Source organism: Bos javanicus, chromosome 19, assembly GCF_032452875.1.
Source record: "Bos javanicus breed banteng chromosome 19, ARS-OSU_banteng_1.0, whole genome shotgun sequence".
NCBI classification, from domain to species: Eukaryota; Metazoa; Chordata; class Mammalia; order Artiodactyla; family Bovidae; genus Bos; species Bos javanicus.
In genome coordinates this window covers 49,477,666-49,497,353 of record NC_083886.1, presented here as the reverse complement: position 1 = coordinate 49,497,353, position 19,688 = coordinate 49,477,666, and the positions used below count along the sequence as shown (strand labels likewise).

The window sequence follows — 19,688 nt, the reverse complement described above, 5'->3', positions numbered from 1 at the left end:
CACAGTACAACTGCATTACAGGTGAACAGCCCTGCAGGCTGACCTATGAATCTGAAAAACACAGAAGTCTCTACTATCAGAACATGTATCCCAAATACATTGGCAATTTGGGAACTGTGTGTATCAAGATGACTCAAGATTTAATTCAGTAGAATGCCTCACTCAGTTTTGATTAAACAACCAGTGTAGTCAAAGGTCTGAGAAGTAGTGAAATGCTTTTTTAAAAAAGACATCATACATTTTTAGCCCCCATCAGAAAAAACTGGGGTAAAGGGCAGTGAGGGGAATAGTAACTTTGACAGTAAAATTGCTCACAAGTGTGATATGCGGCAAGAAGGAAGACATTTGAGGGACAGACTTTAGCACAAGAAAGGATAGCTTTTCAATGTGTATGTTGCTGAGAGAATGAGAAGGCCAATCAGATGAGTTTTAATGTCCTACAATACCAATCTATGCTTTGTAAGTGCTACCTGCCCAACTTTATTGTCATGTTTCTATGTTACCTGCCTCTGGCATACTGAAGTTTTTTCACTGAAGTGTGTCCAGCCACTCACCTGCATGGCCAGATCTAGGAGCTCCTTGGAAACATGCTGATTGGCTCCTTCCAAGTTCCGAACAAGGTCACCAGCAAAATTGCTGTCCTTGGGTGTCAGCAAGGTATAGGCCACGCCCTTCTCACCCGCTCGTCCTGTGCGGCCAATCCTATGAGTATGGGTGTCAATATCTCGTGCCACATCATAGTTAATGACAGTCTTAATTGAAGGGATGTCCAGACCACGGGCTGAAATAAAATACCAAATTCTTTTATTCTTTATCAGAAGTCAAAACACCAAAGTCACCCAAAATGCTTACCTCCTAAGAAGCCACATTCCTCTTATCTAAGCAAAGCACACGGTTTGATGTGCTGAGATATAGGTACGTGAGCCACCCTTCTAGAAGGAACGCTACTATTATAGATTCTACAACGCTAGGTACACTAAGTGTGTAGGGACACCTATCTTCTACTACCAGTAACCTGCCGTGGCCTCTCTCTTGACCAGAAATACGTTGGGGGAAAAAAAAATTTATAACCAACATCAAATGTGTCTTGAGGCTGAGAAGTGATCACCTTTCTGGGAGAAAATACCAAGTTTTTAAGTGTAGCTATTAAAACTCATCAGAACAAACTCAAAAATCACACTTCAAAATTTTTTTCTGATCTCGAGTGAAATATGTCAAACTACATAATCAAACTAAGATATCTACTACATTTAGGGACACAGCCTACGATGTAACTGTGTTAACAGTTTCATCCTCAAGTGTCTTCCAATTGCAGGGATTCTTTTTTTTCAGAGAGGAATACTAAGTGGGAAGTGGTACTCAGAGTTCCAGACTGTGATCACTGTGCTCTGAGCTGCTGCCTCATGGGGTGTGGACAGCCGGGCCAGCAGAGTGCCTTCAACTGGCCTCTTCAGACGTTACAGGTCTACGTAGCCAGACAGAGCAACCCATACAACACAGGACCCGAGGGTTACTGGGGAAACGCATACCCTACCTGCAACGTCTGTGGCCACTAGGACGGGGATGTCCTTTTTCTTAAAGTCTGAAATAACCTTGTTTCTTTCACTCTGATCCATGTCACCATGGAGCAGGCCAAGATTATGACCCTCCTGCTTAAGGTTATTGGCCAGCTCTTCAGCATTGGCTTTCTTAGTAACAAACAGGAGGACACTCCCTGAAGAGGTAAACTCCACTAGACGCCGGGTGAGCCAGTTCCATTTACTAGGTCCAGAATGGAGAATCTCCACAATCTGAGTCACATCTTCATTTGCCTGAAAAGAAATGAAAAAGATGACGGCAACATTTGTGCCACAGGGCACCTGAGTAAGAACTCGACACCACACTTTCCACCTGCGTCTAGAAGAACCATGAACAATCCCCGTATCCTTGGGCTTTCCTTCAGCAAGTCAAGTGCAACTCAATTTTACATCCCTTCTCAAATCACAGTGCTCTCCACCTCCCCTGATGCACCTCCTGCATTGGCAGGCGAGTTTCTTTACCAGTGTGCCACCTGGGAAGCCCTCCGCTAACATGTGTACATACACCTAGATAATCTCTAAGCCCCAATGCTCTGCAATACTTTTCTACATGCCTATTCAGATTATTCCCAATAGAGTAAGAGGTCCTAGTACAATTCATATCCACACATAGAAGGCACTCAGCAATCAAAGTGGACAATGTTTAAAAGCTAACTGCACAAAACTTTTGGAGAAGGCAATGGCAACCCACTCCAGTACTCTTGCCTGGAAAATCCCATGGACGGAGGAGCCTGGTAGGCTGCAGTCCATGGGGTCGCTGGGAGTCGGACACGACTGAGCGACTTCACTTTCACTTTTCACTTTCAGGCATTGGAGAAGGAAATGGCGACCCACTCCAGTGTTCTTGCCTGGAGAATCCCAGGGACGGGGGAGCCTAGTGGGCTGCTGTCTCTGGGGTCGCACAGAGTTGGACATGACTAAAGCGACTTAGCAGAAGCAGCACAGAACTTTACTAGCGTACTAAGCATATTAAGGAATTCTCAAGGTTGCCTTATTTGATTGCCTAATCACAATTCAGAGAAATTTTCCACATAGGGCATATGTATAGGTGAGGAAAACAAAAACTTAATTCCATAGGCCTTTCAAATCTCCCCGCTCCACACTGCGCAGGCCGCCTCCCACAATCACTGAAGATGTTACTTCCATGCAAACCGACCAGCATCTTTCAGACAAGACTTGCTCTTTTTTTCTCCAAAATAAATTTTTTTAAAAAGAAACCTTTTATTGTGGAAAAAATTTTAACACTCAAAATGAATAAAATGAACAAAATCAACTCCCATGTAACCATCACCAGACTTCAACAATTATTAACATTTTGCCAAACATATTTCACCTATTGCCCCCAACCCTTGTGCTTTTAAAGCAAATTTGAAACACGCTGCCTCATCCGTAAGTGCGTAACGTTTTTTCTCTCAATAGTGAGAAATGAAATCCATGTCACCAGTGTGAAAAATAACCCACTGGGACTCCATCTGCCCTGCTCAGGCTTACCTCTCCAATATCTCCCTGTACCACACGAATGGGGTCAATCAGGATGTCTCTGGCCAGTTTTTCGATCTTTTTCCGAAAAGTTGCACTGAATAAGAGAGCTAAAAGGTAAACCATGTTAAAGAAACAGTATCACTTCTTTTTTGAATACTCACTAAAGCTCCTACTGACATTCACTGCTCAGTTTTTGAAAAACGAAAGCCCAGTGAAGTTTACAAATTAATTCACTAAGGAAAAAAAATTACCATTGTTTTACTTTTACACATTTTCAGTTAAGGCAGATGTTGCTGTCAGTATGGTTCAGAAAAAGGCTCTCGACTTCAAGTCAGCAGATCTGCACTGTGTATCGCCTCTAGCCAGTGATAAAACGTTATGAACTGCGGCATGTCATTTAATTCTCAGTCTCGGGACTATCATGTGTAAAAATGAGTGAGTTCTATCTGGTGATCTCTAAGGTCCTGTCTAGCTCAGATAAACTGTCATTATCTTCCCCTTTATGGTTCCTCACAAGTACAAACATGATTATTTTTACTGCCATAACTGAGAGTTATAAAATAAATAGGTGTTTATTCTGAGTACAAATGTGGCTTAAGGAAACTGCTTCATACGTACTCTGTCTGTCAGGACGGACATGACTTGCTATGGATCGCACCTGGTACTCTGGAAGAAGTAGAAGAATAAAATCAGTATTATAACTCTGCGTGGACAGTTTGGGATACCTGGAAAATCATTTTATTAATAGCAAAAATCTTTCTATAAAGACATTATAGGAACTAAGGAAGTTCTGAACTCCCAGACCTGTCACTCAGTGTGAAACTCAGAAACACTTAGCCCAACACCTAGCTGGGTTAGGCTCAGTGGTGCTCCACTCAACAAAGACAGTTATTCAGAATTTTCACACAGCTGGTTAAGTCAAGGAGGACAGGAAAGCAAAGGCCTTGAAGGATATGGCACCTACCTCCCGAATAACACAGACCTTGACCTCCACAATCAAAGGCAGGTGAATAAAAATAAAGCCTAGAATATTCTCCCTATATTCACAGGCACTTTCAAATGTCCTCAACCCAGTTAAGCCTAACATACTTTTCCTGAAAGAACTCCTAAAAATAGCTAATGTCTTAGCTCTATCTCTACGGTCCAACCCTACCCAGGAGTATTTTTAGCTTCTCACACAGAGAAAAAATTAAGTCTAGAAAGACATGGAAAAAACTAGTGTCATTAAGACAGAGAAAGAAGAATCTGGTATTCAAAGCATACCAAATCCCATGTCAAACATTCGATCTGCTTCATCAAACACAAGGTAGGAGACTCTCTGAAGGTTGGTAGCTTTCTTCTTCACATGATCAATCAGTCGACCCTACGAGAGCCAGAAAATGAACAGGAAGTCAAGTCATCCCAGTATCTGCTGGATACTGGTTCCAGCCTCATTCCCTATGAGGAAGCTCAAGTCCCTTAAACGAAATTAAGCAGTATTTGCACATACAACCTATGCATACCCTCCTGTATATTTTAAATAATCTCTACATTACTTATAACACACAGTGTAAATGCTACATAAAAAGTTGCCAACATATGGAAAATTCAAGTTTGCTTTCTTGACTTTTTTTTCCCCTGAAGATTTTCAATCCTTGGCTGGCGGATCCCACAGGGAAACCTGCCAATGTTGAGGGCTGTTTAATTAAATGTATTTACAAGAACTTTCTAGAGTTCTGCTCCTGGAAAAAATAACACTCCAGTTTCAGACTGCAATATACAACTAGTCTGACAGCCTTGGAATTTATGCACTACTGCGCTCAAAAGAACAGAAAATCTGAAAACTCACTGGCTTCCTCCTTTACATTAATTGTGATTTAAACTGTAGAAAGAAGGTGAAAACTATTTTTTGTGAGGCTCTGTGAAATGACCAAAGTTAAAGCCTTACTGATGGGTCTTAATGTTTAAACTACAATCTTCAAGGCAGTTTTGACCATATTCTGAACTTAGGCTCTCCATAAGCACGGATCCATTTTCCAGGACAGTGTTAAGAAAAACTGTTTGATGCAGACAGAAATTTGTAGCATATAAAGAATCTTACTAGACTGCTATTTTAGTACAGCAACCAAAATTAAACCAAAGCCACAGCTATCACTGCCTCAGAGTATTCTCAACCCTGCTTCACCACATTTCAGGGGAAATGCCCTCCAACAACTGACATTTTTTCCATACCGAGAGGCTGATAAGCTATTTAAACCCAAGACATACTTACTGGTGTACAAACAACAATCTCTGCCCCTTCCTGAAGGGCCTTGGCCTGTTCCCACATGCTCCCTCCTCCATACACAGCCACTGATCGAAGATTGTATGCCTTCCCAAACCGCTTACACTCTGCATGGATCTGCAAAGGTAACATAACGGCATATGAACACACACCTCTGTGACACTAACCTCTGTCACAGTCCAAAAAGGAGTTATGAAAAACACACAAAATGTGATGTCAATAGAAAATCAAAAGGTAGAAAATACAAACACAATTTTATTCATAGAGAAAATAAACAGGCTACCATTATCACATCTTAAGAGGCTATCTAAAATCTTGTTGTGATTATTCTTTTTCACTTCTCTTCCTGACCCTGTTATTGCCTTTCACCGAACAAAAGGCAAATCAACTGGTTCCCAAATCACTTGGTTATATAGAAAATACATAACATGCAATATTTTCCAGAAGTTTCCTGAGAGCACAACAATGTGAATCTACTTAATGTCACTGAACTGTATACTTAGAAATGGTTAAAGCAGTAAATTTTGTGTTTTTCACATAATTATTAAAAAAAGACACACAAAGTTTCCTGGTGATTCTACCCAGCTGATTAGTCCTCATTAGTTGACATATGGAAGGGGGCACTCTACATAAAGCACATACCTGCTGGCAGAGCTCCCTAGTGGGACACACAATCACTGCAATTGGTCCATCACCTGGTTCCAGTTCTTTCTGGTCCATTATATGAATCAACATGGGCCAGATGAAGGCAGCGGTTTTCCCACTGCCTGTTTTGGCAATACCAATCATGTCTCTACCACTTAATGCCACAGGTACACCCTAGAGGAAAAAGAGAAGTAGTATCCACTCTAAACTTTCAATTTTAAAGATGAACTGAAGGCAACCCTGAGAAAGGGCAAATGACTAATAATGACATTTATTTCCAATGGGACAAAAATGTCCTAGGCTATGCACACTGGTTATGAAATAACAAGAAATACCTGGGGGAAAAAAAAGAATGAAACATCTGGATTCCCATAAACTTCATTTATAGGAAACATTATCATTGGTAAAATTTAACAAAAAATTGTCCCCCCTCACCATGAAGGTATAGAATGTCTCATCCACATACTGAACTGTGTGGAAAAGAATGAAGTCCATTTATAAATGGGAAACGGAAGCTATTACTTTCAGTTATAAATGAGAAGTTTCAGGCCATGGACAAAGGAATCCTCTTAATTGACAGTGCTACATCTCTCCACACACAAACTTTTGTTTAGTTTAGGCTTAATGAACAGTTTTCTTCAGATCATATTTTCAAGACATTTATCAGAAACAAAAGAACACTTCTTAGTCCTTTAGCAACTTTTTAAAACAGGTAAGAAGTAGAATTATTAATACAGCACACTAGTGAAAGATACAAGTGGCCAGATAACAGGGCTCTGACCCGAGGGCAGAGTGGGCTACATTTTTATAATCAAAGAAAAGTGACGAAGGGGAGAAGAACACCTCATGTCCTAGGTCTCAGTTGAGTCCCTAAGACAGGTCACCAAATGAGGGCCCCTGGCTTTTGCACAGGGAAGAATTCAAAAGCGAGCCATAGTGAAATGAAGGCAGTTTATTTGGAGATTCACGTTTGACGGACAGAATGTTGTCCATCTCAGAAGGTGACAGCAGTCAGTAACTTAAAGAGTGGTAAAATATTCACTTCTGCTTTTTTTTTAATTTTTAAAGGTTTCAAAAGTTCTATCCCTGTCAATACAGTTCTGTATTAAAGTGTTTTATTGCTTTGTCAGTTTAAAAAAAAAAGATCACAATATCATTCCACTTCATTTTTCTTTCGCTGTCTTTACTTCGGTTCGGTTCAGTCGTTCAGCCCTGCCCGACTCTTTGTGACCATGTTTACTCACCTGGCACTGTATTGGAGTGGGCTGTGTGTACTCAGACTTCCGAATCTGGTGCATAAGTTGTTCATCAAACCCAAAATGAGCAAAACTACTTCCTGGTCTAGGAGGTGCAGCACCAGAAACCTAGAGACAAAGACGACTTGCAGGAATGACTTGTACTTCAATATAAATAGCACTAGAAGGTCAACAATATTTACCTGTAGCTCTCCAGTGTTTAGTTGGAATATGAAGAAGTGAAAACCTAAGTCTATACCTAATAGCTTACAATGTGTGAAAAGGTAAATTCAAATAATAACGGACCTAAATCTCGCATTAAAAAAACTCCAAAATAAATATTTCTGAGATAATGGTCAGGTTATTTTAAATGATTACGGGCCTTGAAATCTCTTCAATCACAATTAATTTTCTCATAAAAAATAAAAAGAAGTCAGGTTCAAAAAACTGGAAAAACTCAATATATTTTTTCCATGTGTATAACTATTAACCAAGTGGTAGAAAAAATAAAATTTACTCTAGAAATAGAGTACAAATGAGGTCCAAATGCAGACACACCTATAACCCACTGGTTACAAAGATACTATCTACTGCTCCAATCTCAGTCATGCCTGAAGAGACAGTGTCCTGCTTAGTGCAGATGCAGACACTGCAAACGCTGAGTGTCTGAACTGTACCCAGGTGAGGAATGGGGCTCCACCTCCATGCTGACTCCAACAGTGCTAAGCTTTCAATGCTTCTGGGGTAATGTTGCTATTTCCAATCAGTGTTTCACTTAAAAGTTTTTTTTTTAAGGGGTATTTCTTAGAAAACAGACAAGTACGTACACACACACAAAACCACTCAACCACCTACCCCTCAGGAAACAAGTTCAAACATCACGTAGCAACTGGTATGGCCAGAAAGCTGTCCACACCAGAGCAGACATCATTGTACTATCCGTATGTTTCACTTAATCTCTAGCAGCACCTTAAACAAATGTGGTCAAGGTACAACCCAAAGCTTTTTAGTGGACAGTTTAAAACTATTATTCTGATATTAGTGCATGCATATTTTGTAAAGTTGTTAATTTCTTCATCTAATTAGAAAATCGTGCTGTATATAATGTGAAAAGCAAGTGCATCTTAATCTTGAAATATTTTAAGACTTCCCATATTGTTCACATCAGTTAATCTTGTCTCCTCTTTCTAAAGATGGGGACCACTTGCCTTTAGCCCACCCAACAGTTCTTAATTAGCACATTGCTCTCATGGCAATCAGAAACACTTACTGATTAGTTTTAAGGTCATATGACCTATTGTTCCAACACAACACACAGTTAAAAAAACAACTACACAAAGCTGACTGAACACATACATATAGCAACTCATGTGTATAAATAAAATAAAAAAAAATCCTATCCTAAAATAGCTGTAAAACTAAAACAGTAAAATCAAGACACAGAGTCCAAGGGGTCTAATTATTACTCTACCAAAGACAGTTCAAGGACTTTTGGAGAAGAAATTCAAGATTATTTCAGTATGGATAAGCAATAATACTAACCCTGAACTAATTAATTAACATTAATATGAATCTCTGCCTTACTAGCTGACTTACCCGAAGGTTGAGCTTATGCCGGAGATCTATTAGCTGCTGTGGGGTGAGGTTGGTTATCTCTTCATGTTCATTGTAAAAATTTTTCTCAAATGGTGGATAGTCAATCTGCAGGTCCAATTATTCAAAGTTAGTCTAGAATTCAAGATTCGATCCTGTAAGTTTGATTTTAATGCAAAATCACCTTTCACAAATACTATACAAGTAAAGCCATAACCAGCTAGAGAGAAAAAAGGAATTCACTTATTCATGACACAAATCCTCAAAGTACAACCAGAACTTTTTCCCATTCCTGTTTGAACAGCCTTGATGCAGACTAAGGAATCTCTAATGCCAAAGGACTCAGATATTCCACCCTGTAACATTTAAATATGCTTTCCGGTAAGCTGTTCACCTAGATCTAGGCCTCTGATAATATTTCTAAGGAGTTCCATTCTTTTTAAAAACACGGAAATGTTTTTGTTAACTTTAAAAAAAATGTACTGTCGGGCATTTCCAATTCCAAAGAGGGAAGAAGTCGTTTCTGCTACTCCTCTCATAGCTTACTATACCAAGAAAATGAAACACTAGCATATCACCACATATGAATCTGGCTAAATGATTCTCTTTCTGACATGATATGTCTACAACAAATCTTTTTTTTTTTTAAGGAGAACTTAAGCATTTGATAGGTGGTCAAAAACTTCATAATTCTAGATATAGCTTAAAATTAATTATCGTTCTATGGTACTATCAACAAAGAGAAAGAACTAAGTTCTCCTTTAGCATTATTAACAGGACCTTTTATTACGCTCCCCACAATGCTGCACCAAGCCCTTTTCTTCAGTTCTCTTATCAAAACAGAAGCTCTATGAGGGTAACAATTTTTGTCTTAACAAAAATCTACAAATATTGAAGTTTTTTTACACACACACTTTTTTTCCTTTGGTTTCCAAGCAAGAGGGGGAAAAAAAAAAGAATGTGAAGAAAGGGTATTCTTTCTTCATTTCTGGTCTCTCCTGGCAGACTTCTCATTACATTAGGACAACTATGGGATATACCCCAGGCAGGATGAAGTTTGAGTACTCTGTCAAGTATCTCAGATATCTTATTAGACAACTATTTCAAATACTTGTACTTGTTTCCTTATTATATTTTCACTCTTTATCACGGATGCAGCCTCCTAGATAGATTTCATTTAGGTAGCTTCATTTGCCACATGTAAAATGCCAACTGCTTAAGTGGTTAACAGCTGCGCAAAAGGAAAATCTAAAGAACTGAATATAACCCACACTCTAGTCTAGACCAGTAGCTCTCAAACTTTTTGGTCTCAGGTACCCTCTACACTTAACAGAAATACAATGAGATTTGATTTTAAAAATGGTTATTATCTACCGTTATTTATTGTATTAAAAAAAGAAAATTTTTAAATTTATAATTCATGTTAAAATAACAAACCTCATGACACTTTAACATATATGCTTTAATAAAGACAACTTTTATTTTATAATACTATTTCACATTTTTCCAAATCTTATTATTTTCTATTGCATTCAAATTGTTGCAATGTGTTGTTCTGATTAAAGCCAAGGAAGAAAACCTGGCCTCCCAAAGATATGTAGTTGGAAAAGGGAAAAAGAATATTTATTAATAACCTTTTCAGATGCTTGCAGACTTTTACTCTTGACACTACACTCAACCTTGACAGGTACACATTTCTTAAAGGTTATTTTCATTGTGTAATCCAAAACCATATGGACGAATTTTCACATTTTGTCACACTATAATTCATGGGTCTATCCTGCACTTTGAATGGGGCCTTTACTCATGCATGATTCTGTAACATCATGCATTGGCTCTCTGAAAATACTGGTTCACTGAGATGGCTTGAAGATCATCCAAGACATTTCACTGTGTAATTAAAAAAATACACATTTCATGGCTGATTATCAGCAGACTTTAAGGATTAGAAAGCTGTCACCTATAGCCACCACCCTGAAAGCGCCCAATCTCGTCTGATCTTGGAAGCTAAGCAGGATCGGGCCTGGTTAGTACTTGGAAGGGAGGAAGCTGTCAAACTCACTGTGATGAATACAGTGTCCCAAATTCTAATTTCTGCATGAAAACTTGAGTCTCTATCACTGACAAGAGACACTTTTGTTTTCCCTGATGTGCCATTCATTTTCTCAAGTGAAAATGGTGTCCCATGAAAAAAAAGCAGCTAGCTCAGTTCACGGGAGAAGGCAATGGCATCTCACTCCAGTACTCTTGCCTGGAGAGTCCCATGGATGGAGGAGCCTAGTGGGCTGCAGTCCATGGGGGTCGCTAAGAGACAGGACTGAGCGACTTCACTTTCACTTTTCACTTTCCTGCATTGGAGAAGGAAATAGCAACCCACTCCAGTGTTCTTGCCTGGAGAATCCGAGGGGCGGGGGAGCTTGGTGGGCTAACGTCTATGGGGTCGCACAGAGTCGGACACGACTGAAGTGACTTAGCAGCAGCTCAGTTCACAACTTGAGCACCTAAGTGTCTTTCTTTGAGACAACTGTCATATCTCGGCATGCAATAAAAATGTTTACCTGCCCTTTCCCATTTTGTCACATGGAATGTAAGAGTAATGTAAATAATTTTTGTTTCATCAAGGATACTCTGACGTGAAGCTGGCTTCTATTTTCGGTACTGTGACAGTCAGGCAGGGAAGAAGGCAGTGACCACCGGGACAACGGGCACCACTGTCCCGATTCAGGCTAAGGTATCAGCATTGCCTTCAGCCATCAGTGCCGATGCCGACGCAGTGAAGACGGCAAATCACCTCAGCATTACCACGAAAACTCTTTTGACTCTGTAGACTCCGTGCAAAGACCCTTCTAGGTGTCCTTGGACCACACTCTGAAAACCACTGCTCTAGATCTAGAATCACTAGGGCATGCAAGCTCTAGTCTGATATTTAACCTGGATGAAATACTGATTTTTTTCCCCCAAGTGAGTACACAGATATCCTCATTTCCTTTTCCTGATTTAAGAACAGCCTTTCATCTGCCCCAGATCTGGGAGAAATAGTAAAGATTTACAGCAATTAAAAAGCAAATGCAGGTCCAGGGACCCACAGTTAAAGGAAGATGGTAAGTGATGGTATGGAAAACAAGTACAACTGCTTGAATACAATTTTTCACTTAAAACTGAATGTGAGCAAGAGACTCAGCTGTACCTTGAATAGTACAGGCTACAAAGTCTCAACCATTCAGTCACCTTCTGATTCAATCACTTGGCAAATACGACAAAATTCCAAAGAAATATTCTCATGACATAATGAGGAGTACGAATCAGAGGAGTACTCTGATATTGGGAAAATCTAAATATTAAAGCTGAAGAAAACTGCATCAGCTTGAAAGAGAAAACTGCATCAACTTGAAAGAAGAGTCAAATTCAGCAATACCATACCTCTGAATGATCAATGGGAGGAAGAGGATCAATGATTTTTTTTGAAGGTGCAATTGGATTTCCATCACTATCATATTCCAAATTATCTTCCTCCTCCTCTTGAACCACACCAGCAGTTGGATTCTCTGCCATATACCGAAAATAAGCTTCCTGCAGGAAAGCACAAGATCATAATCATACCCAAGTATAACAGAACATTTTTGCTCCTGTAATTAGTGCACACAGCGTACCAGATGACTGCACAGTATACATACCTACCCAGTAAGATAAGACTCTTACTAGCAATTCCTTTAACAATAGCAGTATTCAGAGGGACAATCAGAGGAAATGAGACAGTTACTACCCTAAAGTGATTTAGGTTGCTTAACAGAAGACTTATAAAACTGTCAGTTCCACAGCCTTCCTGGGGTGGAGTGTCTACTACCTACCCTGCTGAGAGCTGTGGAACACATGCTGTGGCTTTACCAATCCAAGTTTGGAAGCTGACACTGATTAGAAGGGTCACCAACCTAGAAAGGGCTCACTCTGGGTCCCTTCTCTCCATCCCACAACTGAATGGGGAAAAAATACTAAAGGACTGTCATTTAACGAATGTTCCATCTTGAAACACAAGAATCACAAACAGAACCCTTAGAAACAGGTCAAGGTTAGGTGTTACGAGAGGTTGTCTATAGATCCCACACTATTCTACTTCTTGATTTATCAGAATAAACATTAATTTTGGATTAAAAAAAATCACGCTGAGTAAAGCTCATCTTTATTTGTGATATCATACTTGACCAAAATTTCCATCTTCAACATGGGGGAAAGCCACATGAATCTTTATATTACCAACTGGTCACACAGGTAGAAAAGGAGCAAGTCAAATGACATTCCCTGCTGAACGTCAGGAATGGCCATTTCAGTGAAGACAAGCTCTAGCTTGTCCCCAGGACAGACTTTGTGGGGTGAAAGTAAAAGATAGAAATACTGCATAGGAACTCACTTGGTCATCTTCCTCTTCAATGTCATCTCGAATACCCCTGGAAAAACAAGCGGAGAAACAAACTTCCCTGCAAATGTTCCACATACCCAGCTCCATACTTATAGCACATTAGTGTTGAATTCCATACAGGACAGGAACTCTCAACACTAACAATAACAAAGTAGCAGTAAGCACACTGGAAGCCATCCATCCACCACGCATGTCTGATTTCACACTATAAGCTGCAGTTTGCATTTCTTTTGAATGGGATGATGTGGTACCCCTAGAAACATCAAATATATCAATACTAACAAGAATATAGGGAGTAAAAACTTGTGAAGAGATACCCAAGGGCCCTAGCTTTGTATATCCCACACAACAAACACAATGCAGTTGTGAAAAGGATTTTGTATTAAAAGCAGAAACAAGAAGAACACCTGCATTTGGTATACACTAAAGATGGTCACAACTGCCTTAAGGTGCCCCAGAGTTTTTAGCTCTGAGTAACTGCATTCAGCCAAAATCCTCAGGGACAGGGAGAAAAACTACATCAACTCTTTTTAAAATCTGGGACTAAAACAGTTCATGTGGAGAAGTGGACCTTCTCCACTTGCATCTCTCAGGAACTATGAAAGTATAGTTGCTTAATTCCCACAACCATTGCTTTTTAATCAGACTTTCTGCCTACCCTAGAGCACTTGCTATTCCTAGGGCAAGCAACACCACCAGTGGAGGGTAGCTGGAAGGGAACACAACACAAAATAAGCACCCAAGCGAGGGCAGACCCTCCGTCTGGCACAGGAGCCTTGGGGAGGGGCTGAGCACTGACTGCCAAGCAGAGGGCAAAGTCCAACCTGCCTGCCTGTGCTTGGTAGCAAAAGCCTTAAGAAAAGTATATTCAGCAAGGGAAAGAGGAGAATTCTCTTTCCTAGAAAATAAAGTATTTCAAGCTCTGACTAGATGCTAAAGCATGTCGCCCTCAAATCAGATTTTATTATTTATTAATAATATACATAGTTTTTTGGTATATAATTACGGTTACATCTTAAAAATCAATCACATATGCATAAACCTATTTTATATTAGTTATGGGACAAAACTCAGAAAAATGAACCCAAACTAGTAATGATGCTCTCTTGCTTCCCTAAAAACTATTTACAGTTGAATACCAAAGAGAATGCAAATGCAGTCATCTCTATTACCTACAAAAATATTATTTAAGGTAATAACTTTAAGTCAGGACATTTGTGCAGTTTAATTTTTCTTTATAAACTTTGGGGGAACAGGCTTTGCAATAATGTAGCAATTGTCATGTAACCTTTCTGAAGGAGAAGAAAACAACTTACTTTACGTTTTTTCTTTCCTTGTCCTTTTCTTCAAGCCTCTTCATGTCTCTAGCCGCCTGATCCTAATGAAACAAAAGGCCGTATGGAATCACCAACTAAAAACATTGAAAGGAAAATTTCTTTATAAAGAATTTTTAGATTCAAACAAGCACCATCACAGTTTTAGCTATGCATTTTGACAACTGCACTGATGCAAATTGTTTTTTGACAATTATTTTTTAGAGAGAAATACCCATGTTCTAAAAACTTGACTATATATGCAGATTCCATAGTTTTTATCTGCAAATATACCATGTGTGGAAAAATTAGTAAAAATGCTTGACTTTTTTTTTTAAAGAGTGCCATTGCCTTCTCCATAATTACCAAAGGGGCTAGTAAAAAAATGCAGATTTCTGTATCTGGCTCTAGAAAGGTGGTTCTGAGCCTTGGGTGATTCTATCCCCCGTGGACATCTGGCAATATCAGGAGACATTTTTTGGCGGGCACAACTTGGGGTGGGGGCAGCTGTTACTAACATCCCGTGGGTGAAGGCCACAGATGCCTCTAACCATCTTGCAACGCACAGAACAGCCCACCAGAGAACTACCCAGCCCTAAATGCCCTTAGGGTGAAAACCTTGCACTAAGTAAACTGCAGCCATGAAAGCAAAAGGCGCTCGCTCCCTGGAAAGAAAGCTATGACCATATTAAAAAGCAGAGACATCATCTTGCCAACAAAGGTCCGTATAGTCAAAACTACGGCTTTTTCCATAGTCATGTACAGATGTGAGAGCTGGACCATGAAGAAGGCTGAGCACCCAAGAACTGGTGTTCTGAACTGTGGTGCTGGGGAAGACTCTTAAGAGTCCCTTGGATTGCAAGACCACCAATCAATCCTACTGGAAATCAACCCTGAATATTCACTGGAAGGACTGATGCTGAACCTCCAATACTTTGGACACCTGATGGGAAAAGCTGACTCACTGGAAAAGACCCTAACGCTGGGAAAAGCTGAGGGCAGGAGAAGGGGACAACAGAGGATGAGGTGTCTGGACAGACAGCATCACTGACAACGGACATGAGTTTGAACAAACTCCAGGAGACAGTGAAGGACGGGGAGCCTGGCATGCTGTAGTTCAGGGGTTCAAAGTCAGACACGACTTAGCAACGGAAAAACAACAAATAAATCTACTAAATCAGAACCCTTTGGGGTGGACTTACATGTCCACCCCACTTACATGTGAAATACATGTACTTTTCCCATTTTTCATAGGTAATTTTTATATAGCAAATTGATAATTATTGATCTAAATTAATTCTTTGCTTTATACACGTGAAAATCAAGGGTAGAAGAATAAACTACTTTTCGCCAAGGTTAAAACGCATTCTGCTAACTGTTTTTTGTTGTAAAGCAATGTGAGTTTTTCTGACTTCTTTGATTTGGATTAATGCAATACCTTGGCAACAACACTCTCCCCAAGATCAGATAACATCCAATCTCTCCGTCCGAAAATCAGCAAAATGCCTTTGGATACTACAGCAGAAAATATCTGGAAGAATGATGTTGTATCAAAAAGATTTAACCTCCAAACAGCTTCAACTACTTGAAATTCCAAGCAACAGAATTTGGACCATTCTTGGATACTCCTACTCAAAAAGGGCTATGCCAGTTTGCACTACCAAAAATTAAATCTAAATTTAAACCTCAAAAATCAAGAGTTGATTTTTATTCTAATTCATCACTAGGGATCTGAAAAAATAATGAGAAACACAGCCCTTTGGGAAATGTCCATGTATCAAGAAGATTAAAAAAAAAAACCTAAACCAATATGTATATGATATCTCAAACAAAACAAACCATTTATCCATTGCCTTTACTTCTTTTCTTCTAGAAAGAATCATTTAACACACTGTATTTACAAAATTGCTACCATCTTGCAAAGCACAGGTATGTTCTGAGTAGTTCTGGTAAGCATTATGCAGAAATACACAACACAAGAACTCAGATGCTGAATGATACAGCAAAAAGAACATGGGCTTTGGAGTTGAATCCTGGCTCTGCTACTTTTTAGGTATACACTCTTTGGAAAGTAATTTATTCTAAATCAAAGGTGGGAAACCCAAAATACTCAATGGGTAGCAATTTCACAATGAATGAAGTGAGGCAAGATAAGGAAAGTTCTATACTTCTGACACAGACACGTTTTGCTTGCATTTTACTAAGTTGTTTTTGTTTAGCTGCTAAGTTGTGTCCGACTCTTTGTGACCCCACGGACTGTAGCCCTCCAGGCTTCTCTGTCCATGGGATTTCCCAAGCCAGAATACTGGAGTGGGTTGCTATTTCCCTCTCCAGCAGATCTGCCTGACCCAGGAATCAAATGCACATCTCTTGCTTGGCAGATAGATTCTTTACTACTGAGCCACCAGAGGAAGCCCTGAATATTCTAAAGAAGCATGCTCTAATTTTTCTTTTAAACACATAGCCCTGAGTTTTATTTTCGGATATTTGACAACAGACCCACACTCAGGAAATCTACTTCTCCACTATAAGAAAATTATAACACAAATATGACGGTAAAAGGCTCTAAGCGATGGCCTCAGTGTCAAGAAGACAACAGGGACTGATGGGCGAAGTAGAAAAAGCCTGCCTTGCCCAAAGCAGGCAGTTATTTTGTCAGCAACAGCCTGTTTTGTGCCACACACGAATGCAGTCCCAGTCCTGCCACATTTTTCACTTTTCAGGAGACTGATCTTTTAGACAAAAATCTCCGGATCTTAAAAAATGTTGGCTCTTATTTTTAAAAAGCATCGTTTACACCAAACAAAACCACATCTTTACTGGATTCTTTTCCCCCCCTGCTTCCTCAGAGGAGAGATGAATTCTGGCTGAAGACTTCAGGTAACAAGTAACTGAGGAATCTAGAAGGACTTTACTTCATAAACAATGAAGCGACAGTTTCTGAGTAAGAGGAGTAATATGACAAGAAACACGCTTCAGCCCAATTACTCTGTAGCTGTCCACTACATGAATAGGAGAGCAGAGAGCCTAAAGAAAGGAGGGAATTAATTTAGACCAGGTAAGAGTTAAGGTAGAGGGGAAGATGACCATAATGGAAACAGAAACAGATACAAGAGATACTGTAAAGACTGACAGAAGCTGGCAAATGATGAGAGGAAGGCAGTACTATGTTCTGCAAGAGCTAGTTCTCAGGACTACTAAGCAAGAAAAATCAGATCTGCATCCCAGCTCTGCCACACAGTACCAATGTGGTTTGGAGAAGTGATCTGGATTATCTCAGGGTTCAGTTTTTTTTATCAGTTAAGAAGTTTTATATAGTTTTTCTGCCTATTCACCTTTGTTATTCTGAGGAATAAATAAAGCAAGACATGAACATGCTTGATCAGTTACTAGAAAAAAAAAAAGAAGGGACTTCCCCAGCAGTCCAGTAGCTAAGACTCTGCCTTCCAATACAGGGGGCACAGGTTCCATCCCTGGTCAGGGAACTAAGATCCCACATACCACACAGCAAAAAAGAAAAAAAAAAAAAAGAGAAAGAGAGAAAAACCCAAACAATAAATGAAAGAGAAGAAATCACAACAACCACAAAAAAGCCATAAGAGAATACTATGAACAATTAGATGCCAACAAATCCAACAACCTAGAAGAAATGGACAGCTTTCTAGAAACATGCAGCCCACCAAAACTGAATGAAGAAGAGAAACAGGTAAACTGAACAGACCGAACATAAGAAATTAAATAAAATCTATAATTAAAAAACTCCCTACAAACAGAAGTCCAGGACCAGGTAGCTTCACTGGGGAATTCTACCAAAAATACAAAGAACTTACACTGATCTTTCCCAAACTCTTCCAAAAGACCACAGAGGAAGGAACACTCCCAAAGACATTCTATGAAGCCACTATCACCCTGAAACCAAAACCAGACAAAGACACTACCAAAAAATAAAAGTACAGGCCAGTATCTTTGATGAGTATATGTGCTGTGTGCTATGCTAAGTCGCGTCTGACTCTTTACGGCCCCACGGTCTATAGCCGGCGACTCCTCTGTACATGAAATTTTTCAGTCAATTACTGAGTCACTTTTTGCTGTACAGAAGAAATTAACACAACACTGTAAATCAACTATACCTTAATAAAATTGAAAAAAAAAGAGGGGCTATTTGAAGGAAGAAATTAAAGCCAATTTGGGAATTTTCTGGCAGTCCAGTGGTTAGGACTGTGCTTTCACTGTGGAGAGCCAGGGCTCAATCACAGGTTAAGAAACTAAAATTCCACAAGCTATTTATTGGGGCCAAAAAAAAAAAGTTAAAGGGACCAGGGGAACACATCCATGTAAAAATAGCCAATATGTTTCTAGAAAAGCAGAGCTGAAACTAAAGAGAGACTATGGATCTAAAGATATTAATTTATTCACACAGAAGTTAATTTTGGAAGTGGGTGAGGTCACTAAGGAATGTATAAAACCTGAAGACAGCACATTAATAAAGAGAACTGTAGCAGAATCATATGAGAAACTGGAAGAGAATCACAAGAATGACAGATAACAGTCACATGGCTAGGTAAGGACTTTTTTTTTGGTGTAATCACATGGTAGTTGTTTTTTAAGAGTTATAGACATAGAAATACCAATAGATGAAATGATATGTCAGAGATTTACTTTAAATAATGTAAAAGGGGGTGGGAGGTGTCAGATAACAAAAGACTGGCCAAAGTGTTACCTGATAAAGCAGGGTGAAGGGCATATGGGAACTCATCTTATTATTCTACTTTATGTGTTTGAAATTCTTCATGATACAAAGTAATTAAATAGAAAAGTCAGAGACATGGGAGAAAAGAAAAAAAATACAAAATCACAAAAAGCCTAGTGAGAAGAGTTTTAAGGAGGAAGAGGTCACAAGTCTCATTTTCTACAGCAAGGTCACGAACATGGATAAAAAGAAATAAACACCAGAAGTACGGAATACAGAATCTGTAATTTTAGCAAATTCCTTAAGTTTAATTACCTTACATAAATATGTATTCAATAAAAGCTAGATTGAGTAAGATAGTATTCACTCCATTTAAGACTAAACCAAGAATTATTAAAATAGAACATACCACACACACGCACACTTGAGCCACTATGTTCAAGGGCTACAGTTCACATTCCTAGGCACCAATCATC

The 19,688-nt window shown here is 39.3% G+C and overlaps 1 protein-coding gene across 2 annotated transcripts in view; it reads right to left on the bottom strand.

The window, feature by feature from the left end:
- The window catches only part of DDX42 (DEAD-box helicase 42), a 35,806-nt gene that overhangs the window by 4,065 nt on the left and 12,053 nt on the right, over positions 1-19,688 (bottom strand). Inside the window, exons 4-15 of one of the 2 annotated variants that reach the window (XM_061392307.1) lie at positions 14,526-14,587; positions 13,201-13,237; positions 12,216-12,365; positions 8,799-8,903; positions 7,212-7,331; positions 5,965-6,141; positions 5,311-5,439; positions 4,323-4,422; positions 3,678-3,725; positions 3,069-3,166; positions 1,535-1,811; positions 555-781 (exon numbers count right to left, since the gene is read on the bottom strand). In XM_061392307.1, the coding sequence (XP_061248291.1) occupies positions 555-781; positions 1,535-1,811; positions 3,069-3,166; positions 3,678-3,725; positions 4,323-4,422; positions 5,311-5,439; positions 5,965-6,141; positions 7,212-7,331; positions 8,799-8,903; positions 12,216-12,365; positions 13,201-13,237; positions 14,526-14,587 (1,530 nt within the window). Of the gene's footprint in view, positions 1-554; positions 782-1,534; positions 1,812-3,068; positions 3,167-3,677; positions 3,726-4,322; positions 4,423-5,310; positions 5,440-5,964; positions 6,142-7,211; positions 7,332-8,798; positions 8,904-12,215; positions 12,366-13,200; positions 13,238-14,525; positions 14,594-19,688 lie in introns of those variants that run through there. The other variant, XM_061392308.1, reaches the window with a different exon arrangement.